A 23,570-nucleotide genomic window follows, 5' to 3' on the forward strand; every position below is an offset into this window, starting at 1 on the left:
TATTCGCACTGAGTAACGAACGCTGTGGTCGTAGTATATTCTGTGGTACCTGCGACGTCGCTGAAAGAAATGCCTTCTTCGCTGTCATCACGGCCGCGTTGAATTCGGCTAAGACAGTCTTAGAGAGAGAGAACTCTTTATTTAAATGCAGAGAATTTAGCCGGCATGTAAAATTCGCTGACTTGCTACTCGGCGTGGGGAAGGGGATTGAGGATTTAAAGTACAAAGAGAGAGAGAGAGAGAAAAAGAAATTGTAAATATAGATGATAGAATAAAAAGAAAAGAAAGGAAAAGGCCACCTCTTTGACCATCAAATGAGTACGTGCGTTAATAGTTTTTTCGTGGTGTCAAGCTACAGCTACAGCTTGTCCAGTTGACCGATGCTGTCCAAGTACGCAAACAAAAGTTTCATAGCACGCCTCTTTAAAGTGGGGCAGGCTAAGGTCCCAGCTGCCTTGCATACAGGTACACTGATGACGAGAAAGCAGTATTGTCACTGCCTATCACCAGAAGACTACGCTAGGCTACAGTATGCATCATCGCGGAACCTGTAGAGCATAGTAGAGTACACAGTACTCTGAATCGTTCACTACTTTTTCTAATCACACAGACCATCCTATATTGCAAAAATACCAATGTAAATAGGTTTTAGGAGCAAATAAGAAAAGAGGTCCTGAACCTCCATTGCGAATGCGTCTCCCCTCCCACTGTCTTTCCTCCTACGATCTCAATCTCTCGCCTCGCAACGCCGGCGCAAGCAGCGTCTGCCAGCGAGTTTCTTGATTGAAATAAAGCTACTGCTCGCGTTGCACAACCGTTTACTGACCACCCGGTACACATCGGCACTAGAACTTCACCTCCAAGGTAGTGCCGGTGGGAGATTTCTCTTGTGCGTTGTTAAATAAAAATTCGCAACGTGCGCGCTTACTAAAAGCTGACTGCGGGTCGCTGTGTCCAAACGGAGTCGTCTGTCTCTCGCTGCCCATTAACGACTGACATGTACCAGTTACGTCCATCACTGCGTGCTTTGCGCCTTCCCAGGTTTCTCTCCAGCGCAACGCCGCGATGAACGCCCGCGTCAACGTCACCGCCCGTGTAAGCGTTAGCGCCCGCTGCTTCGCATCTACGCATGGTTCCTGATTCCATTTAGTAAGAGATGGCGTAATTTGTTTTTAGAGAGGGGGGGGGGCAACTTTTTGATGTGGTCGAGTGCCATTTACAGCCATGTATGCCATGGCAAAAAAAAAAGGGGGGGGGGGAAGGCGTGGGCATAGCGTGCCACTCCCTCTCTGCGCCACTGTTTTCGACCGACCGAGAACTGTCCAGGCCACTTAATGCACTTCAATGTTGGGCTCATGTGTTCTCAGAAACCTCGACTATAACGAACGGCAGCGCTTTCTGAAAGCACTCAAAAAGTGTTGCAGGGTTTCTTAACTCCACACGGAGCATGTGGTTTCAAATAATCAGTTAGTTTAGTGCTTCTTTAGTGCTAAGAGTGCGGCTGTCAAGTAAAAATGTAGTAGTGTGCAGTAGCAGCAAAAAGGGCAAATCGTACCTTAGATATAAACTTCATCTTGGCGTAAAAGCCCGTCTCGCGACAACTGACATTGACGACGCCGCAGAACTCGAACCAAGGCTTGCTCGCAAGGTCTCTGCAGCAAGAAGGTTTAAATCTTTTTTTAAATTCCAAGTGTTTGCATTTAACATTGTAGAGAATCAGAATGAGGACTTAAAATATCTTATACAACTTTGGCGGTGAAAAGTTTCAATCCAATCGTACAATACACTGAAAGGGGGTTTTCATCCAAGAAACATCTACTCAACATTTATATTAGTGAGTCCTTTCGGATGAGTCGGCCATACAACACCCCTAAACGTCGTTACCCCATTGTGGAAGTTCGGAAGATGGAAGCTTGAACGGATTAATAACTCGCGGAAATGGAATGCCGCTATAGGGGAACCGATTTTTTGACGAGCAGACTTCTCTTCTTCGATGTCGCGAAGTTGCAGCCTTGAAAAAGACATGTCCGCTTGTTGAAACGTCGGGTATATCTAGCGGCACTTGTGTCCGCGAATGTTTCGCCCCCCTTCCCATTTAGGTGTGGAAAAAAAGAAAGAAGTTTAAACTATTATCGACCAACGAACCTGGTCGATAATAGGGACCTAACGTGACCCTCTTGACTTTCCTTGGCGTAGGCCTTTCCTGGGCATAGACAGATTAAAGTCGAACCACAGCCTGTCACAGACCTTGAAAGAATGTGCGAATTCCAGCGCCCGAAACTAAATATTTTAACTAGGGTCGACGCTCGCGTTATATCGTTAAATATTTCAAGGGTGTACACTTGGTCGACGCTTACCGTACGCATCCGGGAGGCAACTCAAACACGTATTCTTCTGAATATTGGCCTACGTAGACGCTGACGTTGCCGTGTAGCCGGACCTGTATGTACGAACCGACGCTAAACGCCTCGGGCTGAATATGGGCCAAAGCTCGTATGCCGTTGGACGAACACTCGGCGTACAAGCACGTTCCTACGAGGAAAATAAAAGCATTTCATGCATTACACTTTCTACAAATAACTCAAGTATTCGATTGTAATGGAGTAATAATAACTTAGAAATGCATTAAAATGCCTAGTGTAAATTTCACCGAGAATAGTCAGATTGCGCGAAAGCTCCACTAAGGACATCAGTAATATGCCGGATATGACGACATCACTCTCGCAGTCGTATTGATGTCCTTCGGTATTCTGGAACGACATGCTTTGGAGGCGTACCAAACGCTCCTCTAGGAAGAAGATTGCTTGCGGGTAGCTGCGAATTCACTGCAGATATTGCGTGAAGCAGTACCAGACTTGCGACTCCTAACGGTGATGCCAGCCGTAGAGTTTATGTTTCGCGTCGCATCATGTTCGGATGCTTGATTTGCCCAGAAAGTTTGAGGGACACCGTAATCTTTGACAATATACTTGCACGCCGGCATTGTTGTACTCTGGTGTCTTCATTGGGTTAACTTGGAAGAAAGGGAATCTCGAGGACCCGGCCATTTCTTTGTTTGACATGGCTTCGATGCATGCCAACATGTAAATATGCAAAATGTACACATTTATGTTTTATTTGTGTCTCTTGTTTACCTTGAAGTATTTTTTGTGGTTGTGTGAACCATCGAATGTACATGTTGTTTCAACGTCATCTCATATCCATGTTCATGTAAATGACGTCTGTTTTGTCATCATCGTTAGAGTATGTCCAAGAGGGAAATGTTCTGTTGAGCGTTATTGACGTTTGTGGCAATAAATTTTTTCTAAACATCAAACCAAGGAAGGTGTCGGGGATATTTACCGTACTGTTTATTTGTATTGTAGTAATTATGATGTAGGTGTGAAGAAAGTAAAATGGACGAAAAGACAGTTTGCCGCCGTTGGGGACCGTGCCTGCTGCCTTCGGATTACGCGCCCCATGCTCTTGTGAATTCAGCTACACCGGCATACTTTTCGTCCACTTGACTTTTTTCGCAGCCATGTCGCAATTACTGCAATACAATTAAGCAGTACGGTTAACGTCCCATGTACCTTTTTCGGCCTCATTATCTGCCATGGCTTACATTATATTTATGTTAAGCAAAGCCACAATTAATCCTTCAAAATTTTGTTACTTGCTTCAGTCATTCATAACGAGGTTCTCGTTGCGGCAGACTTCATGCCTTCATATGTATACGGTACGCGCTAGCTTATTAGTCAGTTGTCCGCTCGATGAAGGTTTGCAGACTACGTGATGCCCTCCGGCAAAAAAAAAAAACAGTATTCCCCACTCGCTGCAACTGCCATGCGTGGCGCTGACCAACACTGTAATATCCGATAATGTAGACAAGGGGTCGACCGCCACCCTAGCTCGATTGGTAGGGAATCGGGTGCGTAATCTGAAGGTAACCGGTTCGGTTTCACAGTTGCTACAATGAAATCAGAACAGTAAAACGGACGTCTTCTATATACCCAGTGGCTTCATGTTCGACTGGTTTTCATTAAAGCTGGGTTAACTTTCTGTTTATCGCGCTGCTGAAGTAAATCTCGGAGGCCATGTTGAAACAACCGCGTGGTTGAGACTGCTCCGCCAGGTGCCGCAACGTTCCCAGATGGTCACAGGAAAATCATCTGCTCTTTCAACGAACTGATTCAATGAATTTTAATTGATTATCGCAGCAGTTAATTGCTGCTCTTTCAACGAACTGATTTAATAAATTTTTATTGATTATCGTAGCAGCCAATTGCACCTTATCCTAAGTAGACAATGCTCTAATATCACTTGTATCCAAAATGACGCTTGAACAGGAACCAACAATTTGGTACCAGGATTATTTTTCAGAACTCAATTTATGGATATTCCGAAGAGCGGCATTACATTACTGAGTGTTTGTAAGGAAGTTCTGGAAAGACAAGAGTGTAACACGGTAGTTGGTGCAAATTCATTCTTGCATCAGTGCTCAAAGACGGAGACTGAGAAGCAGCGCACATCCTCTGCGTTCGTTATTAATTTACGTCTTTTTATTCACTTCTAAATTTAAGTTTACGTTATTAATTTACGTCTGAAGCAATGCTTCAGGGAAACGAGAGTGTCATTCGCTACTCGTGCCAGCCTTTATGGCCCGCTTTTGCGCGATATCTACGCCATCGCTTACGCGGCGGGCTGACGGAGACCTGTTCGGCAGCGTACTGCAGGTCTCCCGCGGCCTGGCCGCAGCGCAGGGACCACGAGCAGCGGTGCGTCTCCCCCAGCACCGGTTCCAGCGGCTTGGTGACGTCGTCGCCTCGCTTGACGTAGTACACACCGGCCAGGTACCAGCGTAGCGCGCGCAGCATTCGCTCTGACGCACGAGTCGACGAGCCGATCCTGCGAGTGAGCTGGCGTCATTCTGGTGCACTGCAAACAGGTAAATGAACGGCAAACCACGCTGAAGTTCGTTTTATTCTTCTGTGTGTGCGTGTTTAACGTCCACTTCTGTAGGCCTACATGTGAAGCTCCCGAGTCTTTTTCACAGCGTCTGTATTATAATTGAGCGGCCGTCGCACACTTGCCTGGTGACGGGGTGTTAGGGGGGGGGGTTAGGTTAATACTTATTCTTATAGTTTGTTATAGTTTGTTCTTGTAGTTTGGACCATAAGCAATGCTGATCAGATTTATCAGAAACTAAAGCGGAAACATTCTTTCTGACGCTTCCAGTACGGCAAAATTAAAATATTTAAAAAGATTAGTCACAATCACCGGCTCACAACCGCTTTGACAGAGCAGCGGTGATGCTAATCATTTTCGATGAAGAAAATTTTTTTTATTGAAGCAGCCCAAGTACTCTGACTGGTCCATAAAACGATTGCTACTTCCTATCCATTACAAAGGAGGCTACAGTACACGACGGGCCCCGCCACGGTGGTCTAGTGGCTAAGGTACTCGGCTGCTGACCCGCATGTCGCGGAATCGAATCCCGGCTGCGGCGGCTGCATTTTCGATGGAGGCGGAAATGTTGTAGGCCCATGTGCTTAGATTTGGGTGCACGTTAAAGAACCCCAGGTGGTCGAAATTTCCGGAGCCCTCCATTACGGCGTCTCTCATAATCATATGGTGGCTTTGGGACGTTAAACCCCACATATCAATCACAGCTGGTCACCACGCTTTTGGGCCTTGTACTACGTATAACCTGCTTCGCAATGCTACAGTACAAGGCGCAAAAGTGTCGCATAGGCGGCCGGAACCGCAAAGAGCCTTCAAGAAAAATCATCACAGCAGAAATGCCCGAAAATTTTCACTATATAAAACATTCCCTGGTATATAACATTTTCATTACCTCGAAACAATATAACTGAGTGATTACTGTGGTGAAGAAAAGCTTCGCCTTAGTTGTTGGTTTCCCCATCGTGAAGCCGACGGTAACCGCTGTCGAAAGGGGGGGGGGAGCTCGCGGCCCCCTTGCCCCCCCCCCCCCTCCAGCTGATACGCCTATGATGTTATATAAAGACGACAGCCCGTCTGGTCGGAATGACACACAGTGAAGGTATACGAACTGAACGATGATTTTTTTTTCGGCTGATGATTTTCCCGCCTATACCGTGTGGGAGAATAAACGCCTTTATTTTTGTATGTGTGTTTTAAATGTTCGCTTTGACTGGCGCATTACCTCGAGTACCTTGTGCGGGTGTCGCATTTATGGTATATGCATACATGTGGCGACACCCGCACACACATTGCAGCTAGCTTTCAGGTGGATGGCGTCTGCTTTCGGCGCTGCGGCCATGCTTTCCGAGCGCGGCCTGTGCGTCAGTTTCTCCGCAGTGCATGGTTGGGAGACAGATGCGCAACTCTGCTACCTAAACTCTAGGTGGCGCTGCTTGCGTCGCACGTGCGTCCGGGCGCTTTCACTGGAGATGTAATAGACGTGCACGTTTTCCACTTCAAAGTAATTTTTTTTTTCTTTCGTGCTCCTTCTTTGTGGCTCGAAGTAATGACGCATCACAGCACTATTAGGGCGCATGTAGTAGCGTTGCAGTGAAGCTTCCTCGTGGCACCACGCTATCTAAAAACACCGTATCTCTTACAAAGTTAGCGTGACCGCCAACATTGTCAACACGAGGAATGCAAGACCCCGCCCCACGGATCGATACATATGATTTCCCTCGTGAGGCACTACATGATGGTTTCTCTCCCCCATTACTGCAAGGCGAACGCGAAGGCTAGGCGATAGGCGAGACTGGGGAAAGGGATAGAGGAGAGGGTGGTGAACGGCTGGATGGGGCGCATCTGGCTGGCATGGAAAAACTAGAGGAGGCGCTGCTTAGTGAACCATCTGTTTATCTAACCGAGAAAGAGCTTGATTTTTTTGGTTAGATAGGTGTTTTGCGGGGAGTGTGTACCATCGTCTTGGCAGTTTTTTTTTGTGCACTCGCGTTGTTCCAGGAGAGAAGGTTCTGTAATTTGAACAAATCAGTTGTTAGTCTGCGTTCGTCCGATCTGCTTTTACTCTGGTGACTCGTTCCAAGCGCAGTTTAAGTTGGCGAACTTTACTATTAAGCGCATTTCAACCTACACTCTAAAAAAAAGTGCGAGTAAAAAGGGTGTCTTTTTGTCCCACAATAATAATCGTCATCTATATAGCGTTCCACCCTGGCGCTATCGCCCCGCGCCCGGTACATTCCGGTCACGATCGACATGCCCATTATCAGGGCTACATTTGCATTCTCGATAGGAAAGTGGCCAGCGCCGAGTTTTCAAGAAAGGAAGCGCACGCAAGCCTGATGACGATTATTGTTGTGGGACGAAAAGACACCCTTTTTACTCGTTATTTTTTTAGAGTGCCCCACTAGCAAGAGGAAGGGAATCGAGCACGCACTCCACGAACAGCTCCGGGCAGGCGAACAAGTCGGCCAGCGCCTGAAGACATGACCGATGCTGGAGCAGCGACAACGGGTAGTCCAGGTCCAGCAGGAATTCGCCGAAGGGAAGCGAGACACAGAGCTCGGCCAGGTTGCGCGCCGTCGGACCAGCCGCTTCTTCCCATATACAGCCGGGAGACTCCAACGTCACGGGTCGCTGCACAGAAAAAACTCGCATTCACTGAAGACGAGGCGAAAGCAATCTTCCTTTCTTTTTTCATCTGTCGATGTACTTATTCTGATCCGCCACAGCGGTCAGGTGGTTATCGCGCTCAACTGCTGACCCGCAGGTCGCGGGATCGAGTCCCAGCCTTGGCGGTTGCATTCTCGATGGAGCTTACATGTTTGAGGGCCGTGTACGTAGATTTGGGTGCACGTTAAAGACACCCAGATGGACGAAATTTCCGAAGCCCTCCGCTGCGGCATTTCTTAACGATTATTAGTTACTTTGCTCCTGTAAAGCTATAGCTTTAAAAGGCACACTTTCAAACTAAACACTATAGACCGACACTTGTTAAAAAACCCTGGTGCTATGATTTCGCTCAGCAGGAGATCTGTCGTATATATGTAATGACCCGCCATTCCAGATCAGATTTATTGACGCCGTCGTCTAAGCGGAACATCCGACGGCTTTGTGTAGAACTGGGTCACACGTTATCCTTATAGGTTGAAGAGTGCTGTGAAATAGACTGTTTGGTGGCTTTTTATACTGTATTGTAATTGTGCTTCTACATCACTGGCCAAAAAACACCATGAAAGAGAATGAGACGCGTGTTCTATTTGTATGTGCTTATTATTACCGCTCTTGTCGTTTGTGAATAGTTAGTTCTCAGTGATGCGCTGATAATTTACCATCAGCAACAATGGCTTGCGGCCCCACTGTTGGGCTGTCACAATCGGTGATACCATCACTACCGCTAGATTTCGTGAGATAAGCGCCGTACGCGTCGATACTAGCGGGAATGACAGTTGGCGCAGGGCCACATGACTGCCGCTAACAGACGGCCAACCGCGTCAGAAACGCTGCCTGTTTTGCCGGCTACGCGACAAGTTCGTGCTACGGCAGCCATAGCTCCTACCTGATTTGTAATGCGAAGCTGGTAACTCTTCACGTGACGACAAAAAAAAATGCCCCCATCTCCTTGAAGGGAACCGTAAGGAAATGCGAATGCATTTCTTGCGCCGACAGAGGATACCGTTGCCATCAGACAGTCGCCTTCACCAACTTCTGCCATCGCATTGAGAAGCGCCCAGCCAGCGAACAGTCGAGAGGGAGGAGCGCGCGGATGGAAGAGTGGGGCGTCAGCGTTCTCGTCTCAGCGTTTGCGTTTTACAGCGGCGTCTCGAGCACACATTTCCGGATATTCTTGAAAAGCGCCCAGCCAGCGAATGGTCGGAGAGTATAGTGAACTAGAATTCTAGTTCACTATAGTCGAGAGTAAGGCGAGAGCGGACGGGAGAGTGGGGAGAAGGAAGGAGAGAGAGTGAATGGCGAGGGAAGAAGCGGCGAAGCACTGCACCCACTCTCTCCTACACTTTGTCCCACCACATGCTCCGGTCGCTAGGGGCGAGAATAAGCGCGCGCGCCCGCAGCTATTGCTACAAGAGAGAAAGACAAGAGAGGGAGTGAGAGCGGAGAGATAACACCTGCTGGCGGGCGGACACCGCCGAGGACAACGCCGGACACCTGACATAGGCCGACTAAAAAATGCACTCGCATTAAAAAAAACAACCTTAAGTACGTACAATCAGCGTCAAATGAAACCGGAACAGTGGCAAATCTTCGATATAGTATAGTGCACACCGTGCAGTTATCACCATTAATAGGCGCGCACACCCTGTTCGACAGCTCTGCGCATATATGCGTGCCTGTGCATGGTGATAAGTGGAAGGCCTACTGTTGTTCGGGTTTGATTTCACGCTGATAGTACGTGGGTGCGTGTGTGTGTTATCGTATGCGGGCATGAGATCGAGAACTGCCATCGAAATCAGTAAAAAAAAGTCACGTTTGATAAGATACGTCGGTACTGGGTTTCTTTGCCATCGCAGTGAAGCGGATTCACGAATCTTCTACGTACCGGTGACGTTTTTGTCTGACGCTTCGACGGTGACCGTCCTGCCAAAACACGCCCATGGCCAAGCACCGTGTCGACGTGCCAGCGATGGCTCGATTGGGCTGCCGATCGAGTGAAGGTCCCGTCTGTGTCTGAGCTGTCGGCTGTTGCGCATCATCGTCCGTCGAAGAGCGATGCAACACGAAGGAAAGATGACCGCTTGAGGTAACCAAAAGAGCGCTCATGTTTTTCTGCTACCCAATAAGGAGCATGGAACAGTCCATACGAGAGGTACGCAAAAGTAGCCGAACTGGCACTGCTTTGGGCCACTTGGGTGGACGTGCTGTAGCCCGCGATTCTCCCGCTAGGCGAGCCTGGTGCCTCACTTTTCGACTTCATTGCATCCAGTGGATTTTCCCAAGAGGATTCCCTCAGGGTGAATTGAATTTTTCTTTAAAACAGCTCCGCGCACCCGACGTTTTGTTTGTAATGGCTGCCTTAATTAAGTGAATTGTGAGCTGATGTCGAAAATTGCTTTGTGGGCGTAGCAACAGCACGATGACTAGTCATGTGTAACAACTTTGGAGCAAAAGTCTGGGTAGCTTAAAAGCTGTTCTTTCGATGCACGCCCTTGGGCCGCTCGATCAGCTCTTTGATCGTTCGCTGAAATTCGAGGCAGAAATTTCCAAACGATCCTTATAATAGCCTATATTGTGTTAAAGTTTGCTGAACCAGCACTACGTCGTATTAGATAACCTATCCAATGTTCAATGCTCCTTCGTCGGTTTTCAACACAAGTGCTATTTGATATCTTTGTCTACTCTTGAAGCTGACATACGTGTATAATGAGGTTTCTCTGAAAGCGACATTACTCTCATTTTCAAAGAGAGGAAATCACCTATAGACCCTGTTGTTTTTCCTATCGCACCGTCCTTGTAAACAGCGTTTAATACCACAATTGTTGCTCAGTAATTTTATCAGAGCGCAGAACGAAATTTCACTGCCGTCTTCTTTTCACTTCAATCGACCATCACAACACAAAGAAAAACACATCAGCCAAGTGTGCTAAACTGCTTTCACGAAACAAAAATCACTACACCCCCCCCCCCCAAAAAAAAAAGAAAAAAACTCCTCAGAAGAATTCTCCGGATGCAGCGAACACGAACGGTGTAGCACGATGCTCGCCTACGGAAATACTGCGTACTACGGTAGCTTCGCCTACCGCAGCACCGGTTTGGTTAGTTCTTGGTACCCCGTCAAGAGAGCTTACGACGAAGCGCGAACAAGGCAGATGTTCGCACTCGGTGTCCGTTTGTCCGTGACTACCTTACTTTCACTTATTTTGTGCGTCCACGATCATTACTTCCGTAAGCAGAACGCTTTGCTCAGAATCAACAGTGCGACTTCGTCGCCTGTTGACATTTTATTATTGGCGCTATCTCAAAGGCGGCACGCCTTGAACAATCTTCATCACCGTCTGACATTGTACAAAAGGCATGCTACTTACAGGAATCGCTGCTGTTCTGGCCGGATCGCTTGGATTGAGCTGTGACGGCGGTCAGTCTACAGTGCGTGGTCGTCCGTGCGGGTATCACCGGGCAGGGTTTCAAGTGTGCGAAGAAAGTTATTTACGGGTCAATAAGCTATCCACATTTTAACCACAGCATGCACCGTTAGCGTGAGCACATTATTTAGCAGAATAAGAACTATTATTGAGTGACCCATACTGCACCAGAAATATACTGAATGCAGGAACAACGCAACCTAGAAGTAGTTGCTTCGTAACTACGGAAGCAAAAAAAAAATTCAAAAAAGTTTAATATCGGAGTGGTGTACATATATAGGCGAAAAATGAGAAAATTGGGCATGCGTAGAAAGGTGCAGGACTACTTCTAGGTTGCGCTGTTCCTGCATTCAGTTATGTCCTACCAACTTGCCCAAGTTTCCACGCTTCAGAAATATACACAAGGCACATCTTGTGCACACTGCAATAACGAATCAATCAATCTGACTTGAACAATGTATTTACGCTATTGGCGAGTAATTGGTGGATTGTTTTATAATGATACTCAGCGCATGCATGCAATGACGTAAGACTGGGCTGACTGGCATGCCATGTTAGTCAATGCCGTGCTTGTAGAATTTGTAGGTTTCACTTGTCCCTGCGTAAAACATTGTTTGATTCTTTCTCTTAGTGGCACTTATGTGAATTTAAGATGCGCTGTTTGCAGCAAGGCACACAGGTACACGATGCATGTATATACCCAAAGAACAGTGGCAAGATTAGATAAAAAAATGAATGTCACACTCACAGTAGTGACTTGGAACTCTTGTCGGCGTGCAAATCTGGAATGGACACACGGCACCGATTGGTAACACGAACCAGGAATGCCATTTGAAAATTATATAAATTTGTCTATAGGGCAACTCAGACAATGGTTATTTGGCATACGTCAGAGAACCACCACTGAACAGTCGCGCCCAGTATGAGTTGTGATATTTTGTCCGTGCTCAAAGTGGCACCAACACTGCAAAGCGGTGACGGCGTAGAAAATAAGAGTGACAACACTTTCACTTACTGGTGTTTTCTAAGCAAATGCTGGTTTCGCCATTACGGCTTGGGTTCACTTGAACCATGGCCACCGTGTTGGACCCAATATTGAGCGTGACTGTACATACGCTCATAACCACAAAGCCATTTGCATCCACCTTTGAATAGCTTGCTGCATGTATCCGTTACATGCAGCAGACGTAATTTACGACGAATGCGCCAGATGTGGACGCTAATCGCGGACGAACGCATGAGGCCTGCCTACGCAAATCGTCACTCCGCATCGCACAGAATGGGCCCGGTCATCCCAGAGTCAATATATCCTTACGCCTAAATGTAGGCGTGCCGCACAGTGTAATTCTTTACGATCCAGCTTTTAGAAACAGATTTGACGCAGAAGATGAAACCGAGAAAGTGAAAGGGGGAAAATTTCACATCGCCTCACTGGCGGTGTTACGCACGCTAAAGCTCTTTCTCCCAGTCGCGCATAACGCGGCATTGCGTTTTGATTATTTTTATTCACAGCACGGTGTCGCTGTCCTTTGAAATGTGAGCGTATATTCTGTCTCGGCAAAAAAAAAAAAGCCTTAAAAAGTCCTGCAACCCACGAGGCCTCGTTCGTCATCTTAATAGGCGTCCCGAGTCCGAAATATTGTCCCGCACGCTGCGGATCCTACGCGTGACCCGACTTTTGTTCGGGACATTTAGAACGCGTATTCTGTCGTGTGTGCGGGAATTGCAGCTTTTACTCGCGCGCGCTTTGTGCAGCATGCCACACAAGGTCAGCCCCGGTACCGTCTCCACACTCCCATCTCTGGTATTCACCTCGCCTCCATTTTACTGGCCCGCGCCGTTTCGCATATGCGCGCGAATAAAGTGTTTTCGGGTTATTAATTTTTATCTGTTTGTTACTTATGCGCAGGCCCTACATGGGCGCGTGGAGGACTGGCATAAAATAGAAAAGTAAAACCACGAATAACACGTACTTCTCGCGAAGCAGGCAGAACGAGGAACGTGTGTGTAATGTATCAGACAGGTCGTTTCATGCGAACTTTCTGCGCATATATTAGTCCTAAAAGGACATTGAGGTGCAACAGTCAATCGGTTGATATTGATAAATTGTACTCCGAAAACTAAAATAACGTTTATTTCGCCATAGTGGGTGTGTATTAATAGAGGAAAAAACACTCAAAGCTTCATTTGTAAGTTCCCCACCAATATCTCTGCGCGTCACGGAATTAGAAGTCTGTTCTTCGCACTCTGGCGACATTGGTGCTGCGTTATTTTTTGAAGCTCGTTATGTCGTCTCTGCCTACCCCTCTCCCCGTAAACAATATACTTCAGTTTTACCGGTTAGAAACTACGTAGGCTCTAGTACACAGCGTCAAAGTGCATGACGTCATGGTAATTGCAGGATGAATTTCGAGATAGCATCGGCACTCTTATTTTGTTGTAAGTGCGCAACATTTCAAGGGGCCGACTTCTCCATTCGTAGTTGAACGATGAATGGCGTGGTCACACTCACAATAAAGTGCTCAGTACAGACATATGACTTGGCTAGCATGCTAAAAACCGGGTTCAAATAAACGAGCGAGTTAAGACATGACAGAATAAACAACAATAAACAAGAAGTAATTGCAATAATTAGCTTAAGGTCGCCTAAAATGCTTCGGACATGTGCTTGACTCCTGCGCCGCTCAAGAGAGGGTGCCACCACCTTGCAGAGTGCGCGATTGCTCCTTTCACATGCACTTCGCCGGCACTTGGTCGCTACGTCTAAAGAGGAAACAACCTGATGGAACGCACTGCAGACGACACGCATCTCAACTGGCGTAACAAGCAGGCGGTGTATAAAGCGCATGAAATAGTAGTGTGCATGTTGCACACCGAATTTGTGGATCTCCCTAAAGATATTCTACTCGTGCCTAGGAAACTCTATACATGCTTACCACTAACATCAACGCCGTCGACGACTCGGTTATCGGAGCAGGAGGAACTCTGCGAACAGGAATCAATGCGTGACCTTGCTATGCGATTCTTCAGGTTTCACAGCAGTGGAGCCGCTTTCTTTTTTCGTCTCCTCGCTTACTAAGCGTCTTCTCGAGACAAGCGTAATGATTTTGGTATTGTGAAAGAGTAGTTTACTAACACGAGACAAATAATTTTCCTCACTATTGTCCCTTTGAACTTGCTCGTGCATGAGCGACCGCAGCCTCCGGAGTTCACTTGCAGTGTATATTCGAAGGTATAGATTAGCGAGTCGCACCACGTCCTCACCGGATGCATCGACGCTGCTGTGCGCGGTGAGGTAGCGTGCCGTGGAGCTGGCGGCGCTGTCGCTGTCAGACATGAGGGTCGAGTTTTCGGCATTCGTGTGTTGCTGGCCGCTGCCGGGACTTCGAATGGCCGGTAGGCTCCGCGTTCCGGTACGCTCTAACGTGGATGGACTACGATGGCCCAACGTGTCTGCATGACACTCTGATGTAATCATCATTAAGCGTGCTCCAAGTAATGTCTGCTGAATACCCTAAAGTCACGGGATTGAATTCCGGCCGTGGCGGCCGCGTTTCAGTGCATGGAGGCCAAATGCTACTGAAACAGAGTACGAAGGCCCGTGTACTGAGATTTGCGCATGCTAAAGAACCCCAAGTGTTCGCACTTTCCGGAGCCTTCCGCTACGGCGTCACTTGTAATCATATCGTGGTTTCGATATGTTAACCTCGAACAATTATTTTATAATTTCTAGTGAGTAAAAAACATTGGAGCCAACTTTAATCCTGAACTTACTGGTGAGTTCGTATGCCCTGGTGTATTCTTTGGATTAACCTCAATATCAAGATGCAAACCGACAGGTGGTAACACGTAGTGGTAACAGTGGAAGTGCCTCAGACAGGCTGACCAACGTTTCTATAGAATGAGCTATCTTTGTCTATATTTGCCTATCTTTGTCTTTGACAAAGATAGGTCCTCCTATCGAAACATCGGCCAGCCTGTCTGGAAACTTCCTCTATTCATTCTACTTATACCACTTGGTATAACCTTGAGTTTGGTCGCGCCGGCGAAGCGGATCTCACAGGCCACGCAGAAGGGCGCACGTGGTTGAGATGTGCTCCGCAAGGTTGCACTGCGATTCCGGCTGCTCATTGAAAAAGCGCCTGTCTTTGCAGTAAACCCGAATAATTCATTTTTATTAATTACGGTGACAGTTATTTGGCTTTTCTTTTAAGGTATACCCATAGACAAGATCTATCCAATATAACTTCAAACTTGAACCTAAATAATCGATTTGTAGCAGCTTTATTTTTTAAAATGCATTATTGAATGTTTGGAAAACCGAAAGTAAGTGCTTGGCCGGAAGTACTTGGAACAGAAACAAAAGTGTCATTTGTTTTACTTATCCCACTAAAACACGTTTGACATTAAGTCCCCGTTACTATAAACCGAAAAGCTTATTGGCATTGTTATTGTGCAATATTACTCTCGTTGTCGTTCTGAGTAAGCTTTATTAACCAGGTGTGTATTAAATAGGTGAAACACACACTTACAACTGACAACACCAAGGTACAGCAGGCGCAGATGTGGCTGTATTCCCGACTTTCCTCGCACTGCAGTATTGTACCGTAACCATGACTAGAGAGGGGAGGTTAACAATAAAATAATATTTATACTGGGTTTCTATACTTCTTAATACTACGATGCGATTATGAAGGGCTCCGTAGTGAAACGCTCCGGAAATTTCGCCCATCTGGTGTTTTTACTGACATCGCACGGGCTTCTAACATTACACCTTTATCAGAATGCGACCACCATGGTCGGGATGCAACTCGTGACCTTGGGGTCAGCAGCCGACCACCCTAACCACTGCTCCATCGTAGTGGGCTAGAAAGGAGAAGTCTGAAGCCTTATATATATATATATATATATATATATATATATATATATATATATATATATATATATATATATATATATATATATATATATATATATATATATATATATATATATATATATATATATATATATATATATATATATATATATATAATAAAAGCAAGCTGGTTAGGAGGAGACAGAAGGTTAGGTTGGCAGATAAGATTAAGAAGTTGGCGGGTATAAACTGGCAGCAGCAAGCACATGACCGGGTTAACTGGCGGAACACGGGAGAGGCCTTTGTCCGGCAGTGGACGTAGTCAGGCTGATGATGATGATGGTGATGATAAAAGAAAAAAAATACTTATGTGTGTGAGCTCACCATTTATATTTGTGAAGTTTCATTCCTGAACAGCAGTTGTGATTGGTTGAGCGTTTTTCGACTCCCACGCTTTTCTTCCCTTCTTCATATGTATACTTACACCTTGTGTGATCAATTTTTCATTTTGGGGCAGGTTATGTGTTTCCCCTTTGAACTAAACAGCGAATCTACACGATCCTTGTTGCCCTTATCATTTTAAAAAAATTGTGATGAAGCTCTTAAAGCACGATACTTTATGTGTATTGTTACATGGATATGTATATGTATGTCACATGCGTGCTGTTTTGTGTATAAATTGCGCGCACCTAATTTGGACATGAATTCCACGTGGTCAGCGTGCGCCATGTCGGCCAACGGGTGGTGTAGGAGGGAGCGCGAACCTCGAAGGGCCGGCTGGAGCAACGCGCTGCCTTCTGACGTCATTTCCGGGTTCCGGCGTATCAGCGCGGACAGCGGGTCCACGGCGAGGCCTGCGCTCCGAAAAAAAAAATGAAGGAGCACATTCAGCGCGAGCCGTCAGTTTTACTCTGCGTAGGAAACGACAAGCACTGCAGATTGGGCGACTTGGTGCATTGTAATATCGTATAGCGCGCCTCAGTTTGAGCATCAAGAAAAGATGCAACAGCGAAGAACGGAAACACAGATGGAAAACTCATGCTGTTTTCTGTGTTTATCTTCTGCGCTGTTGTACCTTTTCTTCAGGCTCAAATTGAGCTGCGCTGTAGCAGTACGATCTTATATTATTAATAAAAAAACGAGTTATTGCGAGAACAACATGATCGAGACTGACATAGCGCTTAATGCGTTTGTGTGCTGCTGTTTCTCTATCCTATTTTGTACACGTATCAACGGGCGCAAATATGCTCTCTAGTTCACTTTTTGGGGAAGTGCACTTTGGCGTAACCAACTTGTGGAGCAGTTCGGGGATATATATATATATATATATATATATATATATATATATATATATATATATATATATATATATATATATATATATATATATATATATATATATATATATATATATATATATATATATATATATATATATATATATATATTCATCGCCATCAACTTTTTTGCCGATGATTGTCTTTTACTGGGTAGCCATAACATCAATTAAGAGCATGTGGCTGTGGATACAAACATAGGTATTGCGACTTACGTCTAGATCAAGCCTTGGTGAGGGCCCCTACAACCTATATATATAACTTATTCGGCACGATTCGATTAGTGTGCAGACTTGACGCTGCAGTCTTTGATGTTTGTCCCGTTTGCTATTCTTACCGACGCTCATAAGGCCTGTAAGAAGATTATGTAAAATAGGCGCTTCTATAAGGCTGAAAATTAAGTGATAGTATACTTGGTGGGGCGGAAAGGTTATTGCTCCGTATAAGATGGCATGGCAAGCGGCGTGAGGAATCGACGAATATTTCCTTTCTCGGGGAAAAGTTCACGCGGCTTTGCAGGTACGAGAGCGTCTGGAGGCCCGCGATAAATGTCCCCCGAATTCAGCCGCCGCAACGGTACGTAGGAAGCATATTTTTTTTGTTTGCGTCCCAGCCATTTCTTCTCACCTGCAGCTTGCGTCCTGAGCAGGCTGAGCATGGTGACAGTTTTCTTTCGTGGCTGCATTGTGTCTAGTTGCGCCAATAGGCCCGGAAGAATCATTTCCTGTGACGAAAAAAAATCGTTTGGCTGATCTTTCCCTCATAAGAATCGGTATAAGACGAAAGTAAAGCCTGTTCTCACAGAAGCAGTGCTTATGGTGTATGTTATGTGATAGCAGGTGAAATGTGACTCTTGGTGTATGCCAGCTATATATCGTTTGACGTGGATGCACCCTCGTGGCTGTACCGACCTTGATGCCTAGTATCAGATATCCATCGATTTCCCGTGGTGGGTCACGCCAGGTTAAAATGATCTATCAACCAGTCAATCAATCGGTACGTCTAATGCCCATTATCATGATGTAACCGCTTAGGTGGGTCAAGTTTTTAACGTAGTTGAAGCTGGAGTGCTGAAATCAGTAATTAAAGGTGTAAGTTCATAAGTAAAAGTAAGGAAAGAATATGACGCTCTTAGTTTCATTCATTCATTCATTCAATCATTCATTCATTTACTTTCCCGTCTGCCCGCCCCTCTTTACTTTCTTCGATTTACGTCTTCGATTTTGCCCTTCCCGAACTGATATTTATGAATGGGGGATGGCGTACGACGCTTACACATGTGCACAAAACATCGGAAAGTTGTTGGATTGAGTAAGACAAGACCACTTGTCCAAAGCCTGGCTCCAGCGATGCTCGGGGTACAAAGATTTTTGATATCTATGCTTACCAGTTATCACTAGGTGCTCTCTTGCACTTGTTGCACGTAGGTACACTACATAACGCGTCACACATATGCAAATTTATTCTGTTTATATTGTCCCTCGGCCGTGACGTGTATGAAAGCAGCAGTGGATGTGTTAAAGACGAAACCATTTATTCGTGCGAACCTGCGCCCGGGAAACCCAAACTGCATCAGTACACTCTGTACAATAGTGGCGAACAGAGCCTCGGCTCTCAGATGATCTGTCAAGCGGTGAAACACGTCGGTATTAATACATGCTTACTCAAAGATTCCAGTGTTATCACCAGTGACCGCGCAAGTTCCAAAAGAAACTTTAATATTAGCATTGTGCGCGCGATTTCATCGGAACGTTTTAATATTATCTCGAGGGTTTTCAGTCTTTCAGGCGTGGTTTGGAACTTTGGATTAGGCAGCAGTTACACGTGCGATAGGGAGGTAACATAAAAACAGACAGGCGCACGTGTGACAATATTGTGGAACGTGAAAAGTTCAAGTGCTCTGTTACAACATCGCGCTTCTACTCATTTTCATGATAAAATTTTGCAAGTTACGAACTAATTTTGGTAGTGTTAAAAGCCGGCGGTGCACTACCGGGCATCAGCTCGAGGTTCTTTATAAGCTCACGTGCATCCTAATAATATTAATATTACGTGCCAAAACATTGAATTAATTATGACGGACACCGTAATGAGGGCTATCGATCATCCCGTGCACTGTCAATTCAATTGCACTGTCAATTTGCACTGTCATCGCACAGTACGCGGGCACCTACCGTATCGCCTTAATTGAAATGTGACCGCCGTGGTCGGAATCAAACCCGTTACTTTTGAGTCAACAGGCGAGCACCTTAGCCACTTATCCACTATACGGCGAACACACGTGCATCTTCTAGCAAAGTTCCAACACACCTTGTTGTCTCTAAAAGCCGACATATATCAGTTTTCAAACTATGCCTTCCTGAATTGATCCTTACGTTGTTGAAGTTGGTTGCAATCGAAGTCTGAGAGCAAGAATTTCATGTCAGACAGACTAGGGCATCCGAACAAGGACACAAGAGAAAAGCCAAGACACCACCAACACAGACCAACAATTAGTTGGCGTTTGTGGTGCCATAAATTCACTCTTATGTCCATGTTGGGACGTCCTATAGTATTTTAACACGAGTACCTGCCGACTAGCTCGGCTGTATCTTATTGTAAGCAAGAATTGAAAGGTTTTAGAAGTTTGCTCGGCAAGCTTCTTATGCTCGCGCCCTGTCCGGCGGCGTCATCCAGCGTGTACACCGGTGTTGCCACTGTACACTTCTTCGGTCGCCGCTTCGCTCTGGTCGCCTCTCCGGTGATTCCAACAATGTTCACTAGATGGCGCGCCGTCACACAAGGCGTTGGAGCTCACGGGAATACACTAAATCAGGGAGTACAAGGGGATATGGGATGGACATCATTTGAGGGCAGGAAAGCTAGCAGCAAGATAGAACTTGAGAAGCGATTGAGATAAATGGGGGAAGAGCGTTGGGCTAGGAAGGTATTCAGCTACTTGTACATGAAGAGTGTCGATACAAAATGTAGTAAGCGAACCAGAAAATTGACTGGTAAATACTTGGAAAACAGCAGGGGGCCAAACCAAAAAAAAAACAACTATTTGTTAAGAAGGTGAAGAAAATGGAGACTGACATGTGAAGAATTGGCATGATTGAGAAGTCCGCACTAGAGATCTATCGAACATTTAAGCAGGAAATTGCCAAAGAAAGGATCTATGATAATACTCGGGGTAGTTCTCTACTGTTGGAGGCTAGGAAAGCAGTATTGTGAACCAAAACATATCGGGCCAAATACGAAGGGGTAGACACGCTATGCAGTGCACGCGGAGAGGAGGAGGAAACAGCTGAACACTTGATAATGTTCTGTTAGCTCTACGTCTGCCATTTATGAGCGTTGAAAAATCCGTAAACAAGGGTTGTGTCGAGCCGACGTTGGCTTGATACAACCCCTGTTTACAGATTTTTCAACGCAAGCTTCCATCTTGCCCTTCCTACTGTTATGAGCGCTATAGACTTTTGACTCACAATAGGGGTCAGTATGGCATAAAGGGGCAGGTGGTTAACGTGCCGATCGACGTGACCAACACTGTACAGTGCCGGCCGCGGAACGTGCCCAACAGCGCTGCCTTCGACGTACACATCATGCGCCGGCTGGTTAACAAGTCTTATTACAGAAATGGTCTCGCCAAGAAACGCACCATGCACCTCCGAGCAAGCTCCTCTTAAATCATTCACTTTTTGGATATGGCGGTGATTTAAAAAAAAAAATCTGCAAGGCTCACCTTTAGGTTTTCCAACAGAGCCATGGTGGCACGGGCAGTTGTAAGGAACGTCTGCGGAAAAATCAAAAGCAGGTCGAAGTACAGCATAACAGCACGTTATGGTGCGTTTGATGTTACAAATGACCTCCACGTACGGCCGCCGCAGGCTGTCGTGGCATACTCACCAGCAAGTCTCGTATGACGCCCGGCCATCGCGCTCTCTGACCTGCCTCCTCAGTAGACCAACGTCTGTCGAGTTCCTGGGAAAAGAATCCGTTCACGTGAGACGCGGTAGCGCTAAGGTGGAAGAATTAAAAAAAAAAGGCGGTGGTACGTAAAAAAAAAGTGGCTGATCTCTCTATCTAGCAATCTGTATAACATGAAAGTGAAGCGTACCTTAACACAGGTAGTTGAGCGTTTATTGAGAATTGTTTCAGGAACAGCAACAAATTGCCAAGTCGCGTCCAGAACGGCAAGCAGCTCGAAACTTGCAGCGCAGAGCTCAAGCAGAAAGCACGCATGAAATTAGCGTAGACAGGATGAGCGCGGAGTAACTACTGTCACAGATCGACACTTAAAGCGCGCTGTTCAAGAAGACGCACGAAACGAGTGCAGATGTATAGACTATTTTACCTAATAGATGTGTACGCCGCCATCTTGCGCTGTCAAGCTGATGTTTTATGGGTTTTTTATATAGCGACGTGAATTAACAACGTCATGAAACGTCGTATGCACCAACAAAACCGCTGTCATGCGTATGCATCTCCCGTAACATTGTTAGTTTAGTTGCTAAAACGGGAAACACAAAACACAAAGGTTTACATGGCGGCAACTTAAACCTATCCGTATAATAGTCTATGTAGAGGACAAGTGCGAACAAACGTCACAATTCTTACTTCGTCATGTGTCAGCAGCGCGTTCCTTTCGTAAACGCCGCCGCGGCAGCGAGCCAACTGACCTTCGTCCTCTCTCGAATTACGAGTCTGATAAGCGAGCGCGCAGGAGAAACCACGCTCCTGGAGGCGGCGCTCTGTGGAGGCGGCGACCTTCAGAGCGCGACCAACGCTAAGGTCCCTAGATGAAACAAGATGTTTCATCTAGGGGCCTTACCCAACGCGAGCCCGTCGGGCCGTCTCGCTACTGACAATGTAAACACGCTAAAGTTTCGGACCAACCCATGGAGTACATATGGTGTATATAAATGGCTTGCCATTAGCTTCATCAACAACGTACGCTCCAGCGGTATAGTGGTTAGCGCCGCGCGCTGCCAATCGAGAGGTTGCTCGTACGACGCCGCTCAACAGAATCGTTCCTTCTCGTTTTTTTTTCTTTGTAACCTGTTATACATTTTACAACGTCATATCCGCGAAGGGAATACGTCAGCGGAGCCGTGGTGTACCTCGGCATAAAACACTTTCATGTTAAAAAAAGAAAGGACAGCACGTCGGGGAGACTCCAGAGGTGTTTGTGTGGGAGGCTACCCGACGCACTGTGCTCGGAGGCAGCTTCGCAGCTGCTGTGCCAGTTGTCACGTGATCAGATAGGGCGGTGACGAGCTTTGGGCTGGGCGGAGCCTACATGCCGGGACGTCGCTACAGGCGCCTCAGTATGTCGATGACGCCTGCCCTGTTTTACATTCATGGTATAAGTCTGTAATATTTCTTTGGTGCGCTCACGTGCAGACTGCATGCCAGCTCCTCGTACAAAAGTCCAGCGTCCTGAAGCTTGGCGTTCACGAGGGCCAGAGTGGGCCCGATGTATCGCCTGTCCCAAATCTGCGAGTAGCCGAAAAAAAGGGTTTCACTGCGTAATCATGAAAGCGTCTCGCGTATGAAGTCTCTGTGAAACAAAGAACCTCGGAAATTATGCAAGCGGTGCTGACCCTCGACGTAGGTGTTTGGTTTTGGCACTCGCACGTTGTGGTAATCTTAGGTATAACATGGTGTTTCGTGCTCTGCCAAAGGTGATCGAGAAGCCACGTAGAAAGAAGTGCGTGGTTGAGACCTGCTCCGCCAGGTGTCGCAACACTTTAAGCTGCTTGCAGTCATTTAGTGAACTTGGTCACTCTTTATTAAATATTCTGGAACTTAATTGCCCTTTATTTTCGGTGCATTTATGCTCCGATATTATAAGTGTCCATTATAAGCTTGAACCACAAGCACCGATTTATGTGTAAAGATAACACTTTTTCTCTGTATAACCAGAAAATCGGAAGTAAGTGCTTAGTAGTGAAAGAAAAGTGCTGCACGATGCTCCTGCTACAAAAAAGAAAAAGAAATGACAACAAAAATTGGCTTATCAATTTGCATTGCCTGTTAATACAACATAACGATGACTCGATGACACTCAGCCAGTATTGCGTAAACGCAGCGTGCTGTCTTGCATTACGAAGATAATTAATTGTGGAAATCTTCAGCGCCGTGAAAACGCACCAAGCGTACGTGCACACTTGCGTGCATGAGGAAGATCCTCGAATGCATTCTACATTGTCTGGCCCACCCAGGTGGTCTAAATTTCCGGAGCCCTCCACTACGGCGTCTCTCATAATCATATAGTGGTTTTGGGACGTTAAACCCCACATATCAATCAATCAATCAACATTGTCTGGCCCTTATCACTGCGTAGCAATGAGAGCT

The 23,570-nt window shown here is 46.2% G+C and overlaps 2 protein-coding genes across 2 annotated transcripts in view; one reads left to right on the forward strand and one right to left on the reverse strand.

Annotated features, from left to right (window-relative positions):
- The window catches only part of LOC119173991 (oxysterol-binding protein-related protein 9), a 36,969-nt gene that overhangs the window by 7,313 nt on the left and 6,086 nt on the right, over window positions 1–23,570 (reverse strand). Inside the window, exons 5-17 of the mRNA XM_075894924.1 lie at window positions 22,611–22,709; window positions 21,120–21,194; window positions 20,956–21,006; window positions 17,859–17,955; window positions 16,584–16,748; window positions 14,301–14,489; window positions 11,785–11,818; window positions 10,980–11,035; window positions 9,497–9,636; window positions 7,376–7,575; window positions 4,676–4,887; window positions 2,358–2,532; window positions 1,556–1,652 (exon numbers count right to left, since the gene is read on the reverse strand). Of these exons, the coding sequence (XP_075751039.1) occupies window positions 1,556–1,652; window positions 2,358–2,532; window positions 4,676–4,887; window positions 7,376–7,575; window positions 9,497–9,636; window positions 10,980–11,035; window positions 11,785–11,818; window positions 14,301–14,489; window positions 16,584–16,748; window positions 17,859–17,955; window positions 20,956–21,006; window positions 21,120–21,194; window positions 22,611–22,709 (1,590 nt within the window). The remainder of the gene's footprint in view (window positions 1–1,555; window positions 1,653–2,357; window positions 2,533–4,675; window positions 4,888–7,375; window positions 7,576–9,496; window positions 9,637–10,979; window positions 11,036–11,784; window positions 11,819–14,300; window positions 14,490–16,583; window positions 16,749–17,858; window positions 17,956–20,955; window positions 21,007–21,119; window positions 21,195–22,610; window positions 22,710–23,570) is intronic.
- The window catches only part of LOC119174939 (acetylcholinesterase-1), a 163,496-nt gene continuing 149,355 nt past the window's right edge, over window positions 9,430–23,570 (forward strand). Inside the window, exon 1 of the transcript XR_012895295.1 lies at window positions 9,430–9,697. The gene's annotated coding sequence lies outside the window, so the exon portion shown is untranslated. The remainder of the gene's footprint in view (window positions 9,698–23,570) is intronic.

The sequence above is a fragment of the Rhipicephalus microplus genome, chromosome 5 (genome assembly GCF_043290135.1).
Source record: "Rhipicephalus microplus isolate Deutch F79 chromosome 5, USDA_Rmic, whole genome shotgun sequence".
Classification (NCBI taxonomy): domain Eukaryota; kingdom Metazoa; phylum Arthropoda; class Arachnida; order Ixodida; family Ixodidae; genus Rhipicephalus; species Rhipicephalus microplus.